General features: G+C 43.0%; 1 protein-coding gene across 2 annotated transcripts; it reads left to right on the top strand.

The window, feature by feature from the left end:
* The first annotated feature begins 355 nt into the window (after positions 1-355).
* On the top strand, positions 356-11,071 carry LOC147642490 (glyceraldehyde-3-phosphate dehydrogenase, cytosolic-like). Of its 2 annotated transcripts, none has more exons than XM_086807013.1 (14): positions 356-483; positions 902-996; positions 1,217-1,293; positions 1,420-1,458; positions 8,629-8,729; positions 8,875-8,987; positions 9,115-9,214; positions 9,320-9,466; positions 9,536-9,596; positions 9,740-9,837; positions 9,990-10,132; positions 10,231-10,314; positions 10,421-10,510; positions 10,622-11,071. In XM_086807013.1, exons 1-14 carry the CDS (start codon positions 400-402, stop codon positions 10,680-10,682), a joined length of 1,293 nt encoding a protein of 430 aa, XP_086663139.1. In that variant the 5' UTR covers positions 356-399; the 3' UTR covers positions 10,683-11,071. The 2 variants fall into 2 exon arrangements, with proteins under 2 accessions (XP_086663139.1, XP_086663135.1); XM_086807009.1 differs by having other exon boundaries at positions 389-636.
* Positions 11,072-13,451: the final 2,380 nt, after the last annotated feature.

Raw genomic sequence — 13,451 nt, 5'->3', positions numbered from 1 at the left:
CAAGGGCAATCACTTACATCCTACTTGCATTCATGCCACATGGTAGGAATGTAAAGAGAGAGCTCTTTTTCAAAGGTCAACTAAGGAAAGAGAGTTATCAAAGCTTGAGAAAACCATGTGGAATATCCACGCTACCACTTCACTCTTCTTGTTCATTGGATTTCTAGGGACCAACAGTCATATGAGCGAGGGGGGGGGGGGGGGGGGGGGGGGGGGGGTCGGCCACGTGGCAGCTCCAGAAGAGTCCCCGCTCGTGCGGGGGACTTTAAAGGTGGACTTCCTGTGAAACTTTTCTGAGCCGTCCACGTGGGCGAGTGAGAGTGGGATCACAGCATGTTGTGCATTAGAAGGAGACGAAGGCCGATCCGTTGGATCGCTTTCATCCGACGGCGCGGGGCTATGTTCCTCTTCTCCCGAAGAAGTTTGTGCGAGGAGAAGTGCAGAAAAGGCAAGCAGGAACTTGCTCTTCTTCTTGAAATCAGGGTATTTTCTGCTGCTTCTTCCCCTCTTCTTTTTCTTTTTCCCTCTGCGTTTCTCGTAGCTATGGCGGCCTCCACCCTGGCGCCCAGATCGTCTCTCTCCTGCAACCACAACAACTTCACTCCTCTCTTCTCAAACCCAGCAGCCTTCGCCAAGGTTTAATCCATCCTCCTCCGATCTAACAAAATAGCATCAGTTTTTCTTCAAATACATTTGCGAAATTTTTTCCATCTATTATCTTTCATCTTCTTCTTCTTTTTGCTTTGATGAAGCATTACATTTTATTTGACATTGGTCGTCGAAAATATGAGCTCAATGATTTTCTTACTAGGTAGAAGTTGCGAGGGCGAAACAAAAATATTATGTTTAAGTAGTTTTTAATGGAAGACCTAACGTGTTTCAGCTGCAATGTCTAATGCAGCTGGATGCAAGGAGTAGCAAGAACAGGTCAATAAAATCTGAGTTTCTGGGCTCAGCTACAGGATTTGGCAGTAGCAGCTCAGCGGGTAGATCAAGGTAGGAGATTAGTCTTTACTTTGAAAGATAGATCAATATTATTGTTAGGGTTTCACGGTTGGAACCTTTGACGTGCGCCAATCAGCAGGCCAAGACGTTATCACCCGGCTTACAGGTCGCTGCAGGCTGTCTGAGATAGGCTCTAAACAAAACCTTATTTTTATGTAATCACGTTTTCTTCGAATTAATACTTTGCTAACCCCAAAATGTGCTGTTACAGATGCAGGAGTTTGACATGGCAATCACATTCCCATGTAAGGGCAACCGCTACGTCGGAAGTGCCGCCAAAACTCAAGAGTAAGCTACTAGCTCTCACCGTGATGTTCAGCTTTTGATTAGATTACTTTTTGGCAAACCTTTAATGGCGTTTCTATGGTGTACCCGAGCTTAAGTCATCCATGTTAATGCATGCTTTTGCTGCAGAGCCCTCATCAAAGGTGGCGGTCAAGGTTGGAATCAATGGTGAGTAGATGACGTTTCTATTTCTTATCAATATATTTATATATAATACAATATACCTAAGACTTGGCAACCGTGGAATTAGTAAAAACAAAATGTTGAATCCCTATTGTTTCAAGTGCGGGAAATGTGCACAAGAGTATTCGGATATTAGCTCCCCTTGACAAAATTAAAATCGACGCCTGTGTGTGGAAACAAAGGTGAGATGAAGTTAACCATTTGAACCACCTCTTAGCTTCAGTGAATGTTCAGTTAAATAGAAGTATTTTGAATGGTGCATGGACAAGGTTGTTGGCCTCACAATTTTCATGGTGAATGAAGTAACGTGTTGCCAAAGGTCTTGCTGTAATTTTTCGTGTGGTAGAAACTAGACCACAAGTAGGCTATCATTGTCACGCTTCAAGGCAACCAAGGACGGGAGCCAAAAAACCGGAAACTAAGACACTTGCTCTAAGGCAGACCACGGCCAAGAATCATCTGACCTAGAACCGAAACCCTAATGAGGTTTCATAGACCTGACACCGTATGCATCGCACGACCACGATAGATTGTGGCTAGCAACTCATCACCCAACTGCAAAGTCCTCCGGACTCACCCTCGAGTTTGAGGTATGATTGCCAAAAGCCTGCTTGTTGGTATCAATGGCCCCAACATAGCGTCCCATACCACTAGGCCAATCCACCCACCTTGCAGCTCCATGGCCATTAGAACTTGCATGCCTCTGGTAGCCCTCATGTCTATTGTGTGATACCTCAATAATTCATAAGTGTCCTCAAGGTCACTTATATAGAGATAGCTTTATTTTTGCACATTGGCCATGCAAACTCACTCTGAAGAGAGAAAAGCGCTAACCTCAGAGATAAGGTTTTATCTCCTAGCATGTAAATTGAGCATGCAAATGATGCGTTGGGTGGTGTTGTAAAGGAGAAACCATCAACATTGTGTTTGTTTGAGATTGACGAATTTGCTACTTAGGAAATGAGAGAGAGAGAGAGAGAGAGAGTAGGCGATTTTTTATCTTCGTGTATGGTGGATGGGGCATCTTGGCCACATGGAGGACACATATGTAAGGAGCTAAAGCTACGAGGATGCACATGGCTTGAATTGTTGTTCATTAAGGTTTTATAGATAGGTGTGGTGGTATTTCAATCCTCGCGCGCCGTGCGGGGGGGGGGGGGGGGGGGGGGGGGGGGTTCACTATGTAAACCTTCTATATCACGTGTGTTCAAGACCTAATTTAAAAACCTCTTATCTATAAATTTTTCATGAATAAAACACACCCTTTTTCTATTCAATCTGTAAATACCCCCTTTAAATGGTACCCTTCTGTGTGTAAAAAAGGGATTTGAAAAAACCCTTCTGTTGAACCCATGTACTACGTTTACATATTTATGAGTGATCCCCCCTCCTCCCCCCGGCGAGTTTCAAGCTCTATGTGTGTGTCTGTGTGTGTGTGTCTCTGCATATGGCATGATATTTTTACTTTACATGAGCTATGATTGGCCCTTGCTTTATTTATGATCTTCCTATTTTATTTATATAAGATTTGACATTATTAGCCCTAGGCTACTGTAACATGTGGACACTCTAGATAGTCTTCTTTCAGCCCTAAACACTGCATAGGAACATTTTATGCAAGAACAATCAGCATATATATATATATATGTATATATATATGTATATATGTATATATATATGTATATATATATGTATATATGTATATATATATATATATGTATATATATATATATATATGTATATATATATATATAGAGAGAGAGAGAGAGAGAGAGAGAGAGATGGCTGTGTATCAATATATTCCTCAGGGGGGTTGCTCTTAAATATGTAAGCATAGCACGTGGGTTCAACAATAGGGATTTTTAAAATCCATTTTTTACACATTTTTTAACATACAGAAGGGTATCATTTAAAGGGGGTATTCATAGATTGAATAGAAAAAGGGTATATTTTATTCATAAAAAATTCACAGATAAGGGATTTTTAAAATAGGCCTTGAACGCACCTGATATAAACGGTTTACTTATAGCAAACCCCTATAGATATATTCATAGAGTACAAAAGGTACATCATCTGTGGCCTTTGGCCTTCCCAAAATAATAACAAAAAGCCTAATCTATGAACCTACTTCACACGCCCGAAGTGAGATAATCTACAATGATCTAGACAATGCCTTTTATAGGCTCTTGTTATCCTTGACTAGCTGGCCAACTGCTACTTCAATGGACCAACAAATCACACATATGCTGTCGTCGACGAGGAAGGACACGACCTCCTATGCTTGGTCGATAGGGTCTTGATCAAATCGGGATTTTGCTACAATTATTTGTCACGTGAAGCTCTGGGAGTCTTCTTTGAGCCCTAAACACCATCTTGGAACATGCTTGATGCAAAACGCATACAGAAGATAGAGAGAGAGAGAGAGAGCTAAGTATTCAGTATATTCATAATGTACAAAAAGGTGTACAAGTCTTGCCTATGGCTACCTCACTATGGTTGCCTCATCGAAAGGTAGAAATACCTAGTCTGCATCCTATTCTATGACCTAGTCCAAGGAAGGACTGACTGAATCACAAGAACGAGTCAGCCAAGTGCTATTTATAGCCAAGAAAAGCCCATTTAGACCAGCTGACCTATTTTTGGCTAGGTCCCTGGACAAACCACTTTCACATCATGGTTGTTTCTCATACCGGTATGAACCAATTTGTACCATACGGTTTGTACGGTACATTACCATACGATATCATATGGTACGATAAGTTTTTTTCCCCCCTCCCTTGAGAAATAGATCCCAAATGCTCAACAAAAAAAGAAATCTTGCTCAACAATCAAAGATGAAGATCCCAGATGCCCGCAATACTTCGCAACTTTCTTATCCACTCAGCATTCCATATGGGGTTACTGAGAGACCTAAAAAATCTGGCAAGGTAGACTGGTAATCTACACTTGATTGGTAGGATAAGGAGAGAATCTTGCTACATCACTTGGATATCCCTAGTATAGGTAGGCTAGACAATCAGATCCTCAAGTTATGTACGAGAGAGATGATTTAGACAGGGTCATTTTGATCTGCATAGGAGTCCCTAAACCTATCACCCAAGATGCACTGCCCGTATCTGTGCATGGACGGTCCCTTAGTCATAAACACTACATTGGGAGACTTGTGGCATTACCCATGCAGGCTCTTTTTGGGAGACAATTGGGAGATCCAACTGGGAGAGACACATCTCCATGTTCTAGTTCCTCAAGCACTGTGGACTCCTCCCCCCCAACCTTCCCTCACATTTAAGCTTGAGGCTCCATAGTTTTTGTTTTTAAAAAAATTGTATTTTACTGTATGGTATCCCAAATTTTCATATCGTACCAAAAATTCCCATACGGTATCGTATTTTCGTACAATGGGCAACTATGTTTTGCATGCTATATCCGATTTAGATAAAACTCCATTAAAGTGGCCGACATCCTCTTGGGTTCCTCCAGTGCCTTCCCTGACCACACCTAGCTGTTGTAGTTCGAGAATCAAGTCCAAAACTAGTTCTAATTGTTCTTTATCCTGCCCTTCAAGGAAATAGCTCTGGGATTAGCTTGCACATGACATTATTTGAGCCTATCTTGTGCCTTAATTTAATCTTTACTTGCTGCGAATCAGGGATCAGCTTGGGATTACAATGTATATCCACATGCACATGACATCCCCTCCTGCTAAACTTGATGATGGGATTCCAACCTTGATCTTGGATAATTTTATCATCATCCTCTCTCTCCACATATGGTCTGCCATTCTTATCACCCTTCCCTTCCCAGCAACCTTTTCATTGAAACCCTAGCCTTATGTCTCTGAATCCACTCCAAATTTGATGTAGAGATCTATACATTTGTTTCACTTGTCCCCTTTTGCCATGTCCCTAAATACAAACAAGAATCCTTCTTCTTGTCACTAATCATGGCACCCTTGGCTCTACCCCTTGGATGAACTTCATCCCTTGGAGTGCTCCATAAAAGCCTTCCTGGGCAGTCCCAACTAGGGCTACCAACTCTCATGAAACCCTCCCCTTGGCTTTGTCTGACACCAACCAAATTTTGGAACTTTTGACAGGTTGAGTTTCTCTCCTTAGACATGTGCACTTCTTCTGGGACACCAATAGCACTTACCATAGTTGAGCCTGATGCCTTGATACCAATGTTACATGCGAAAGCTCTGTGTAGTCTTCTTTCAACCCTAAGCACTGCATAGGAATTCTTGATAGCAAGTCACCAACAAAAGATAGAGAGAGGAGAGAGAGAGAGAGAGAGATAGTTGTATTTTCTATATTTTGTATAGTACAAAAGTTGTCCATAAGACTGTACAAAATTTGTGGCCTTTGGCCATCCAAAAGAGGTAATCTAAGACCTAAAAAGACCTAACTGTTGACCTGCCCAAAAGGGTCAGATAACTAAAATCATTTCTTGCTTAGTCTTTTATAAGCCCCCTTGGAAGCCACTTCTACTAGACGGTTGCTTTCGGCCACCTCCATTGGACAACTAAGCAGCATTAATGTTGCCTACACCCTTCTAGACTTAGTCAACTTGATCTTGGTCCAACATAAAGCCTTCCGATTCCATAAGTCCTAGAATCAGAATAACCTCATGGAACTCTGTTCAACGTGGAGTATCAAACGGTCCAACCATCAACTCGTCTAGACATTCAGTCTAAAAGACCGAGAAGTTCCAAACTTCTCATCTCTCTCATGAATAATCTAAGGGTGCCTCATGCATCAATATCATTTGGCGATCACGAGAGAGTGTGTGATGAATCATAAAACTTGTCACCCTACGAGTGGCATGCCAATGCCGCCAGACAACCAAGAAAGTCTCTTATCTTGTTGTCACTCATAGACTAACATGGCTCCTCACACTTACTAGAGGTTAACTATGCCAAAGCATATAGTGACCCAGACAAGAAACCCATGAAGCCTCAAGAGATCCTACATGGGAATACACTTTGGTGTCCTATACCACTAGAGCACACCCCACATAAATCCCCCATTAAGCATGGTCATAAGTGGAGTGGCCAACTTTCCCCGCTATAACCTAGCCTTGAAGTAACTGAATTCCTCTTTGAACACCAAGGTCAAACCTTAGGTCAAATTGATGGTCAATTAATCCATGCAAAGTCAAGGATGAAAGATACCACCATGTTCGCACCCGAATCCTTCTCCCTAGCCTCTGTAGTTAGATCTATTGGCTGTCTATGAGCCATTCGAAAACCTCACCCTAGGCATCTTGGCTTATGACCATCACCACAAGACTGCCTAACTCGGCACCCTATCCTAGGTTATGCCATCTTCCGTAAGACTACTTGCCATCTGCCACCTATTGGCAATCCGGATAACATGAAGGGTGCTTGGTAAAACTTGGTCTCTTCACTATTTTAAAAAGAACTATCCACTCATATGGAAGAGTAAGAGCACGCAACAAATTAGATTCCATCATAGCTTGGCAAAGACCTCAAAAAATTAAAAACTATTAGTTGAGGTTTTACATAAAATAAGCATCACGACTTAGGGTCTGTGAAGTTAAGATTGTTGAGCCATTCTTTGAGCCACCAATGTTGGTGCCAATTCAAAACCTTTTTGACACCACTTGACAACCCCATGGTCATCCGTTGGCGAAGGCATGGAGCACCCATCAACCTTGGGCTTGACGTTGTCCTCCCTTGGGGGATTCTAGATACGTGCTCCCATTTATCTTTAGCCTTACTGCTAGTGGCTAGTAAAATCCTAGCCATCCCGTGGCTTCACTTGCTCAAAGTTGTCATCGCCACAACCGACTCCACGTCATTATTGTTGGATGACTTCACAGAATTACTGCCCAGTGCCCACTGATTCCACATCTTATACACAACACGAGTGCGTGTTAACTTCGAGAAAAGCAATGACAAAAAGGTGACATGTTATAGGCTAGAGAAATGTGAAAGGTTAAAGAAAGGATGTTAAGGGTTGAGTTGAAGTTTTCAGCTTTTGGGGACCGAGAACGAGTAGATGAAGTGCATAGAAGCCAACAAGAAGGGTGAGACTGAATTTATAGGGGTATCTAGGTTTAAAAAAGCACCTTTGCTTTAGTTTTGTGCTTTTCTAAAAGTTGGGGCTTAAAATTAAGCCCCCTCTCGCTTAAGGGAAAAAAAAAAGCTCACTTGTGCGTTTTTCTACTCGTGCTTTTCTCCATTTTATCATTCATGCTTTCCTTCTCCCACGGCCCACTACAATCACCTGTGCGCAATACTCGCAGTCCAGACTGCCTGCATGACCTGCCCAGGCTCACTACCCGCTTCCCGTACCGCGGCTTCCTGCACCCTATGTTGGTCCGCAATCTGGGCCCTGCTGTTGTGTGCGGCCTGCATGGCCTGATGGGCTGCGCTTATGTTTGCTGACTTGTGCAGACCTGTGTGCACATGGACTAGCTTTACCTTAGCTGCCATCTTGGCCGCCGATATGGCTGGTCCATGTGCAGGGCATTTGGCACCGCCAAAAAGGGGTGAGCTTGCCCCACCTCTTGGCCACCCTTAGGCTCACCCTATGGGGCTGGTTGGCAAGTGGCATGCATTCATACATACATACATATATGATGTATCTCTCTCACACACACGCACACGCACACACGCATGCGCACATACACCGGCACTAAAAAAAACTGTTTAGAAGCTGAGCTTGCTGCATATGACAGTGCATTTAAAATTCATGCTTGCTAAACCTCTTCTCGCCCAAAAATCAAGCCCAAAGCCAAATCATCTGCTTTCTGTAAACTTGATGTAAAGCATGCATACACGTGTATCAGAACTTGGATCACTATGCACCAACTTCTTGATCTTCATCTGGTAGTTCATTTACTCCTTTCATGGGCATTTGTATAAAAGCACGAGGTTCGTAATTAAGTGTGTGTAGCATATTCGTAAAGCTGATAGATTACGATGCTTAATGAGGGGCACACAGACAGGAAACAAAAGAAGGAGATGGACATCAAAACACTAGCAAACTTAACAATGTTGTCATGTATAGACCGTTTGGGTGTCCCTTCCTCACCCAGGTCTTCTTCCCCCTCAACCCTACGAGCTGGCTGCTCTATGATTGGTGTGCTTGTGATCAAGCGTGGCACTGTTGACATTGTATGTGCTTGCAGGATTTGGCCGCATTGGAAGGCTGGTGCTCCGCGTAGCCTTGGCTAGAGAGGACATCGAAGTGGTTGCGGTTAATGATCCGTTCATTGACACAAAGTACATGGTAAACCAAAGCTTGACCTAAAATGTCAGTTGTATCAAGCAATTATTTTGTATGATTTCTCGGAAAAAAATTATTTTGTATGATTGAAAAAGAGAGAGAGAGAGAGAGAGAGAGTAACTGACAGAAGTTGCCAATCTCTCTGCAGGCGTATATGTTTAAGTACGACTCAACACACGGCATATATAAAGATCACATTGAGGAAGTTGATGGAGAAACACTAGAGATTGGTGGACACAGCATCAAGGTTTTTGGAAAGAGGTAGATGGCAGCCTCTTTTTTCTTTCGCAAGTAAAGCGGTGTTTTACCATGATAAGATTGTTTTGATTTGATAATGTTGCTAAAAACATAGCTCAAGGGCCTCAGCCATGCTGTATATATGCATCAGGGACCCGGCTGAGATTCCTTGGGGAGAAGCTGGAGTAGACTATGTTGTAGAAGCGTCAGGTGTTTTCACTACTATTGAAAAGGCCTCCTCCCATCTCAAGGTTGATTTTGGTGGTCTTTGCCATGATCTTTCACATACAGGATGTGTACACTCCGATGTCTGATTAGGTCTTCCTCTTATGCCGCGCTTGCTGATACATGTGCAGGGTGGTGCAAAGAAAGTCATTATCTCAGCACCTTCGGCTGATGCACCTATGTTTGTAATGGGTGTTAACGAGGGGTCTTACAAACCAGAAATGCAAATAGTCTCAAATGCCAGCTGCACCACAAATTGTCTCGCCCCTCTTGCCAAGGTATAGTTATATCTGGCCTCTAGAAGGAAAACAATGATTTTAGCTCACTTGAACCATGGTTGCTTTCAGGTTGTTCATCAGGAGTTTGGAATTGTTGAGGGTTTGATGACAACAGTACATGCGACAACTGGTAAAGAATTACCATGTTATTGGGTTTCGTTTTTGGTTAACGCAATGATACCATTTCACATGTCAAAAAGTGGAGCCATGTATGACTTGGCTGGAAGTGGAAATAACATGGAAATACTCTTTCTTCCTATGGAATCCTTTCAGCCACACAAAAGACTGTTGATGGTCCTTCTGGGAAGGATTGGCGTGGAGGAAGGGGTGCGGGACAAAACATAATCCCGAGCTCAACAGGGGCAGCTAAGGTTTGAAGTTTTTGAAGTATAGCATACCCCATTTGTGTAGCTCAAGCAGACACATCAGATAGCATGTGACAATCTTGGCTCTGGGCAGAGCATTCTTGGTTCTCATGGGAGCGAGGTATTTTGCAGTAAAGGGTTAAGTGTTGGATATGCAGGCAGTGGGGAAGGTGCTCCCAGAATTGAATGGAAAGTTGACTGGCATGGCATTTAGGGTGCCGACTCCTAATGTTTCTGTCATCGACTTGACTTGTCGGTTGGAGAAGGGTGCATCATATGACGATGTCAAGGCAGCAGTGAAGTGAGTCCAATTCATATCTGTTCTCTCTTGACATTGAAAAGATGCTGGCTCCTACTGTTGTGTGTGGACTATGCTGACTAATTCTTGCTTTGGCACAGAGCTGCATCTGAAGGGTCTATGAAAGGAATTCTCGGATACACTGACGATGATGTCGTATCTACTGACTTTGTTGGTGATAATAGGTATATGAAAAAGCTGAGAAATTCTAGCTAGGGCCCAGAAGGCTGCTTCTGTGTTCCCAAAGCATACAGTTTTCTTAATATGACCATGTAGTTTGGCTGCCTACAGATCCAGCATTTTTGATTCAAAAGCAGGCATCGCATTGAATAAAAGCTTTGTCAAGCTCGTGTCTTGGTACGACAATGAGTGGGGATATAGGTAATGGCACTAGTCTTGGACATTTGGGAAGCTTCTTACGAAAGCTGTCTTTTTATAAAGACGGTACTATCTCATGCTGCATATGAAGTGATGTTGGGAGCTGTTTTGCAGCAACCGGGTGGTTGATTTGATCAGTCACATAGCACTTGCGGCTGCAAAAAAAGGCCACTAAATGTTGTTTTTGCAAGAACCCAGGTAAAACGAATTGTGCTGGCCTTACAGGATTGCATAGAGTGGGCTGGCTCATTAGGTGAGGCTATCCCTTGAAAAAGATTTTGTGATATTTGTTCTTTAAATAAGCTTCTTGCAGCAAAGTTGAGCTAGGCATACCTACCTTGACAACGTCTGCATGACGAGGGATTTGCAATCGTGCCATTTTATGGACAATAAGTGCTTTGTTTGTGTGGCTTAAAATTTTGGGTGTTTCTGTCTGTACTTCACCTTATTAAATTATTTATAGAGATGCAACGGGAGCAGGTCGGGTTGTAACCGCTTGGGCTCTAGCCGACTGTTGTATGTACATCTTAAGAAACCTAGTTATGTAACACTTCGATCTTGCAATGACCTTTCTAGATGTTAGCAGATGTCCATGTGGTTCATGTGGTGTGTGTGATTAATAAATTGGTCCCTCTCTCTCTCTCTCTCTCTCTCTCTCTCTCTCTCTCTCGCATTGGCTTAAAAGGATGGCATTGGCTTAAAAGGATGTATAGCATGCAAGGGATCATTCATGAATGGAGTCATCTAATGTCTTCTACAGTGATGGAGTTGAATGGCTCTTAGTTATTGAGTGTCAAAGTGATCAACGACATTGACAGCCAGGTCTTTCAATTTCTCATTACACCTTTATCCTGAGGCTCCCCACCATGCATGCATTTTCTAATAGCCAAGCCTATGGCAGTGCCACACTTGTTGATTGCTTCAAGGCAAGTGTCACCCTACCTTTATGCCCATTAATTAATAAATAGGAAACCAGTATTTTGGTCCCATTATTGAGACTTACATGACAAATGCAACCCATCAACCCTATCTTAACACACCATAACAGATAATAGCCCCCCCTCAAACCAGTTGACGGGGCCACTGAACTACATGGACACTCAAATGGGTGGAGAAGATTCCATACCAAATTTTGGTTCCTAACTCTCGACTCTAGAGGGGAAAAGGAACTTGAAAGCTAAGGATGCTAGTAAGCAGGAAGCTCCTTGACGCCTGATGCTGAAAGGAATGTGCACTGCCGGCCTCGGGAAGATTGCATGTCTCGCATGAAGCCCTTGGGGGGAGAAAAAAGGTATTGGTTGAAAGGAAGATGTACTGCCCGGCCTCTGTCTCAAAGAGATTTCCCAGCTATGGGGGTGGGTGGGTGGGTGGGTCATGCCACCCGACAACTCAGCCCTCCTGTAAAAAAGAGATGGAAAAGGGCGCTGCAAAGTTTGGCAAAACACAATGATGCATTTTCCGGTCTTGATTTTACAAGCTCTTAAGATCGTTGAGTGGATTGAGCAATGGTGAGCTGATGTAATGTATTGTGATACAACCATTCGACTGCTACAAGGTAACCAGCTGGATTACACAAGTTTCTTAACGTATCGAAAAATCAAAGTAAGTTACCTCGATGTCGTCTTTGCAAAGGTCAGGAGGGATCTTTACAGAAGGGCGACGCCAATGAAGGAGCTCTTGCGTGGTCGACGAAGGAAATTGAGGATGGTTACACATCCGGACGGGTCGATATTCACCGCCCTGTTGGTTTCTCGAACAGGACGAGCTCGCTCTGTCTGTGTTTGTATGTGGGAGCAGTTTTGGCTCTCCGTGGGTGCATCTCATCTCGTTGTCTACTGGGGTAGTGCCGCAGTTATGGAGCTACGCAACGATTTCGCTGAAGCACACAAAGCCTGTCTGCTGTGTAGGTGAGGAGGGTTTTAATGGTGTAGGCGAGGCAAAGCCGAATAGGCGAAAGGGTGGGTGATTGAAGGCGAGAGACTCGCGCTGCGGGCTGTGAGCAAGATAAGAAGTCATTTTTGAAAGCCAAGCCTTGCAATTTTCTAATTTTTTATTTGGGGGGCTTATGACTAAATACCACTAGGTCTTAAAGACACTTGTAGGTTTGTAGGTGGGATCAATCGATGGCATGATCTAAAATCACATGCCTTTTTTTGGGCCGTCGGATAAAGTAAACTCGGCCTACAAACTACACTGAGTAAACTAGGAAAGTAAACTCGGTACTGTGAAGTGATTGTAGTTTACTCTTTGTTTACTTTGTAATCTTAGTTTACTTCCTAGTTTACATCATTCAATGATGGGGAATATGGTTTTGGACTTAGATAAATTTGGAGCACATGCAAAGTGCAAAAGGAGATTTGATCTTGGGTTATTATGAGAAAAATCTTATTATTACACTATTCTTCCAAGCAATGGGGTTATTTTAAGCGACTTTATTCTTTATGCAATCCGTCAACCTAGTTTACTTGGTCGAGTTTACTTCCAATATTCGACGGCCCAAAAAAGGCGTGTCATGATGTAGATCAATGCTATCCATTGATCCCACTTGACAAGGGTCTTGAAGACCTCATAGTATTTAGTCCTAAAGAGGGGGGAGTGGGACTGGAAATTTTGAAAGTACACTACTCACGCACACTAATACCATCCCTTGCACAAGGGGAGATTTCAACCCGGACCTTCCTTACTACTGCACTAACGCACAATTGGCAATACTTTTTGTTTTTCATTAAGCTTGTTTTGTTTCCTTTCTCGATTGTGCTCCCATCATATTGGGTTGTAGTAGTTAGGTCTAGGTAACATTGGTTTATAGTTAGGTCTAGGCAAAACTCTAATCTTGGCATAGCTAGAAAGCTCATGTTCAAGCTGCATTAAATGGTTTTTGTTGAGTTTCACATTAAGAGAATATATGAATTTCAAGAGGGTCCAAGTTTCAACTCCACTTTCA

This window comes from Cibotium barometz, chromosome 1 (genome assembly GCF_041138505.1).
Source record: "Cibotium barometz isolate CiBa-2024 chromosome 1, ASM4113850v1, whole genome shotgun sequence".
Lineage (NCBI taxonomy): Eukaryota > Viridiplantae > Streptophyta > Polypodiopsida > Cyatheales > Cibotiaceae > Cibotium > Cibotium barometz.
The sequence above is the reverse complement of the archived record's forward strand: the minus strand, read 5'-3'. Positions and strand labels throughout refer to the sequence as shown.